Genomic DNA, 5,375 nt, shown 5'->3' with positions numbered 1-5,375 from the left:
TTCGTTGTTTTTATTTCCAATTCATCTACACCATAATCGGAGGTGAATGGTGAGACGAGCAATCTGCCCGCTCGACGATAAAAGACATGATTAGCCATAAACAGTACCAATACCACCCGAATTCTAAACTACAACGCACTGCGTAGAATAAGGCATTGGACTGCGATCTTCATCTTGTTGCGTACACACACACTTACGACTCATTCCCGAAGGTGTTAACATATGGCCAAGTAGGGTACCTACCTAATTTTCGCCATTTGTAGGTATTTTATTAATGGATTTGGATGGTTTGAGCCTTTCGCCATATTGGACAGATATTCCAGTCAGAGTTGATACCGACCATAAAAACTGTCACTTTACCGACCCAATGATTGCATGTTTAACCTCGAAGACATCTGGTGCATCCAGACTCAGGGAAATTGTGATAGAAGAGTGCACAATAAAAACACATTATTTCGATTATTTCTTTATTTATTACCGTGAACTTTAAAAAGAAATCAATCAACCACCGACTAGATGCTTGCCTAAATTAATCTGAATATCAAAATTAGAATTTTAGTGAAATAAAAGAATTTAAAATACTCTTTATTGAAATTCCCAAAACGCGTAGGTACTTATTTTAAGATATATATTTTGGATTGTAAAAGTTTACATGTACATAGTAATTTGTATAATCATATTTATATTTTTTACAATAATGATAAGTATTATTATTATATATTTTATTATAATAAATAGTATTAACTTTGGATTATAATAGTAACTGAAAACATCTGCAGTAATTATTATAGTACTGTGAAAAAAGAGGTAACTGAACTCTTAAATCTTTAAAAATTAGCTTAACGAACAAAGGACATATGAATATAGACAAAGAAGGGGGTTCAATTATAAGGATGCCATGTAGCTTGTTGGTATATAAATAACGAGCAGCTTAAAATGTTGTTTACACGCAATAAGTGTTTCTGCATTTACCAAATATTTTCAGATATAACGAGTAGGTAGGAAAGTACCTAGCTCATTTATAAGTCTGTTAAGCACATCATTGGTTTAACATAGAGTTACCTGGCTATATCTACCATATAATAATATGTAAGTATTTAAGTAATTACATTTACAGTATGGTATCAAGACATTCTATATATATTATGGAAACTAAGTGTGTATATCCCACTGAACATTACAAGCCGACAAGTGCAATCATGCGCATATTTCTAAAACTCGGCAATTACCAATGTTTTCATCAGCGCGAAAGTCTCATTACTACAATTGTATTCAGTGAAATTATAGGCTCCTTTAAAATGGACGCAATGCGACATTACCCTGCGATTTGTTGGCGTACAACTAAGACTAGTTTCTAATCTGCATCGTTTTTCATTTATCAGGAGTAATGACAATGTATATGATATATAAAGTTCACCACATGCGTGTTGATTTCAAAATTGCATATATGCATGTGTATCGTATTAGTGAAGTGTCTGATATTTAATTACTTATTGCATATTTTAACTATTCAAAACATTATACATTCGAACTTCAATTTAACGCCAGATTTCATTTAACAATTTATAATCTCGCAATATCGAATTGTGGTATCTACTGCTATTATGTTTACAAAATTTTATTATTAATTATTTTCAAATGTACCTATCTAAATTATGGGCTACACACACTTACATATCACCTGGCTTATTGCAATCCATAATCATACTACGTATTTTCGATAAGTTTAACTAAATAGCTCACTTCTTTTAATGTTATTTATATATATTTTACCTTAACCTAAGAACCTTAGCCCCCTTTAATCAAAAGCTTTTAATAGAAACCAATAAACAGTTGGTAATTATTGTACAAAATTGCTTTTAGGTAGATCCATCTTTGAAAATTGTAAAGTGTTATCTATTATTTGAAATAGTTCAGGAGGCTGTGGAATCCGTCCAGTTTCTAATTTAGACCAAAGGGGAATGTTATTTAGAGATATTTCGAATGCCCCAGATGAGACCAGTTGGCCTTCTACCATGTTGGCTAAGAAAAATATCATCATACAGGCATATAATTTGTTCTCAAGGCACCAACTCCACCAAGCTGGTTGAGGTTTGTTCAACCAAGCAAAAATGTTCACACCACTCAGTATGCACATTATGAGGATCATCTTTCCAAAACCCTGGAATCAAAGTTTTAAAATTAGTACATGTATCAAACAAAAGTAAAGATATAATCCTATATCTTTACTTTTGTTAGGAAACCCCATCCGGATTGAAGTTTTTAATATTACGAATATATATAATAACATTGAACAATTTCGATATTCTTCTTAACATGCATGGAAATTTACAAAGACTGGATAAGAGACCTATGATTCAAAACATGGAACTGCAGACATCTCTTTGTTAATCTTTTGTTTTAATTGAACTAGTGCTTTTGCTTTGAGTGTGTATATGCAATTCTTCTAATGTTCACCAGGCAGAACCATGTCCTAGCTTGTTTTGGGTACTTGTATACCAATAAATAATTATGAAATTTGATATTTGGATATCTAGTAATTTACAAAAGAATACATTGCAAACAAATAATATTTTGCAACCAATCTCTTAAGGGGTTAAGAGGGAAAATATTAAAGTAATATCCTTTAATCCAAAAAGACTTTCTTCCTCCGTTGGGAGAAACATAAATAGTATTTTAACATCATCAATTGGTAAGGAATAATAATATCTATTATTTTACCTGTTCCCAGACAGTCAATAAATAATGTTTCCGACTAATACATTGTAATCAATATTGTGATAAGATAATGCCTACTAAAATATTATAATATATACATAAAGAATATTCATTGTAATGTGACACATAAGTATTGTCTATTTTAGTGGTGAACAATAAATAATATTGTTTAATTAAACATTATACAGTAGACCCAGGGTAATCCAATCTTATCTGGGGCCCCTTATAATCCAATAAGACACCTTTATCAATGTACAATTATATATTACACATAGGCATAATATATCTTTTTATTATTACCTAGTTTGTCAGATTCTCACGTTCTGTTTCTCTAAAAAGTACCAGATTTCAGTAACCTGTAGTTAAAAAAAACACCAACAATCCGACTCTGTCTTGCATGTTGATTATCAGATAGCCTTGGTGCTACTGTATTATTACTTTCTTGTAGACCTCACATTGTTATCTATATTATCTTATTCACTGTTAAAAGTACAGTTTATTTTAGACACTCTTTTAGGGATAAACATCTACTGTGACATTGCTTATGTTATATTATAAGTTCTATATGTTGTATATATTATAGATAGTACTAGCACTAATAGTAATTAAAAAAAAATCTTTTCTCATCTTTTACATTCATATCATTCATTTAAGATTTGTGATCATAAACACACAGAAAACCAATGAGTGTTAACTTCACATGAAGCTATACTTACAATTAATCTTGAAAGGTACATATTAAGGCCTGGAGGATCATAGTTTGCACCAACAACAGAGATTTCTGGATATTTTTGTTGTATTATCCCTGCATAGTCCTCAAATACTTTTCTATAGCCACAAGAGTAACTGAAAAAAGAAATCATAATTGTTAATATTTGTTGATAGAATTTAGAGAGTGAAGCTGTAAACTTTTTTAACATTATGATGATGGTATGCCTCATTAACTGAAGTTCAAACCAGAAGGCGCATTTTACTAAGTTCAATAAAGGCCATAAAAACATATTATGCAAAAGTATTGTGAAACCATGACATGACATGGTTTGTTTCTGACCCAGTCTATACACCACATTTGATGTTCAATGAAATTAAACTGGTGGATTTCAATCTTCTTAACACTGATGCAGACTTCTGCTTAATTATGTGGATCTTATCATACTAACTTTAGCAGTGTTATTAAAACTTAGTTCATATTTATGCTGCCAATGTTCAATCTTTTCTAAGGGGTTGAAATTTCTATAAAGATATTTACACATTTGTAAGTTTACAGTCTCTATCTTTTATTTACATCTAGGTTTGCACTTAGACTCGGGTTTTTATATTAAGAGCACCTCTTCGTACACAGGTACAAACATAAATATTGATACCATACTAAAATCAGTTTTAATGGATTACAGTTCAATTCAGTTGAACACAGTGAATGTTGGAATGCAAATCTAGCATGTAGTACATATGTATTGATGGTCTGGAGCTTATCGAAACACACCTTACATAGTTTTAACCTTTGACTAAAAACAAGGTTAATAGATGTGCCCTAGCAGTGGAAAACAAGCCTCTAATTCAATCAACCAGGCAAGTAGTACATGGAGAAATATTGAGAATAAAGGCACAAAGTGTTGTATATTATGTACTTGGGAATATTTTGACACCAGGACCTAATGTATGAACAATCTTTCGTTTCTTCTGTCACCTTCCTCCTCATTTGTTTTATACAGTAATTTCCTAAGGTTTTTTTTTATCTCATTACTCTGGTAGTTGAAGCAGCTCCCAATAAAATGGATTTTCTGACACCAAATGTATTCAGGTGTCAGAATATCTCTTTGTTTGGGTTTTATTTATTAAATTATGAGTGTATCGTTACATATTTTTCTGGGACACAGGACATTTGCTCATAAAAAAGTGACAGGTAATCATAGGTTATGTACCATATTTCTCTCTGCTGCCCATTGGGCACTACCACCTGCCTGGAGTCACCGAAATTTTAGCCTATTTCGGTAACATTACGTACACTACTAAATGCAGTTATAAACAATAAATAAATATTGAAATGATTACCAGTAATAAATATTCATCACATGACCTACACCTTGACCAATTTTTGTAATACTTTCGGGATCATTTTCACTAGCTCTCACACTATTATCAGCAGATAAAATTAAACACGTAAGTAGTATTGCAAACAAATATGATAAACAGAAGTTATTAAACAAAGCCATTTTAAAATATTTTCAAATGAAAACACCACTGGGCACAATACATATGAGTGTTTAAAAATCTAAGATAGTTAATAACTAAATAGCAACAAATGTAATGTTGTATCTGTCAAGAAACAAGTTATGTTCTATTTTGCCGACAGAACTCGTGCAAAATTCTTATTCAGCGATTAAACTTTTTGAGAGAAATAAGAATTAAGAAGTGACGTTTGTGAATTAATGTGACCTGACAGCTCCATATCTTTTTTATTTCTTTATTACGGCTCTGGAAACAAGTCTATTGAGCCCGTCTTCGATATAAAAAAAAATCTTAAAAATTATTTATTCAATAATCTAATTTGTTTGCTTAGTGTGCCTTTTATTTTATGTGGAAGACATTCTGTCAAATATTATGTGGGGATAGGTAATAATTTGTAGATTCCTAATAGGTTTTATTGCATTCTAGTA

General features: G+C 31.2%; 1 protein-coding gene across 1 annotated transcript; it reads right to left on the bottom strand.

The window, feature by feature from the left end:
• Positions 1 to 453: 453 nt before the first annotated feature.
• Positions 454 to 5,185, bottom strand: LOC115446002 (thioredoxin reductase-like selenoprotein T homolog CG3887). The gene is made up of 3 exons (XM_030172538.2): positions 4,771 to 5,185; positions 3,435 to 3,564; positions 454 to 2,161 (listed from the first exon to the last, which is right to left on the bottom strand). The coding sequence occupies exons 1-3, from the start codon at positions 4,929 to 4,931 to the stop codon at positions 1,841 to 1,843; spliced, it is 612 nt and encodes a 203-aa protein (XP_030028398.1). The 5' UTR covers positions 4,932 to 5,185; the 3' UTR covers positions 454 to 1,840.
• Positions 5,186 to 5,375: the final 190 nt, after the last annotated feature.

This window comes from Manduca sexta, chromosome 23, assembly GCF_014839805.1.
Source record: "Manduca sexta isolate Smith_Timp_Sample1 chromosome 23, JHU_Msex_v1.0, whole genome shotgun sequence".
NCBI lineage: Eukaryota > Metazoa > Arthropoda > Insecta > Lepidoptera > Sphingidae > Manduca > Manduca sexta.
The sequence above is the reverse complement of the archived record's forward strand: the minus strand, read 5'-3'. Positions and strand labels throughout refer to the sequence as shown.

Excerpts from the sequence above, each read along its gene's own strand:
- LOC115446002 (XM_030172538.2), bottom strand. The coding sequence starts at position 4,931 with ATGGCTTTGTTTAATAACTTCTGTTTATCATATTTGTTTGCAATACTA. Across the intron at positions 3,565-4,770 it reads GTGATGAATATTTATTACTG|TTACTCTTGTGGCTATAGAA; the intron begins GTAATCATTTCA and ends TTCTTTTTTCAG. Across the intron at positions 2,162-3,434 it reads TGTACCTTTCAAGATTAATT|GGTTTTGGAAAGATGATCCT; the intron begins GTAAGTATAGCT and ends CTTTGATTCCAG.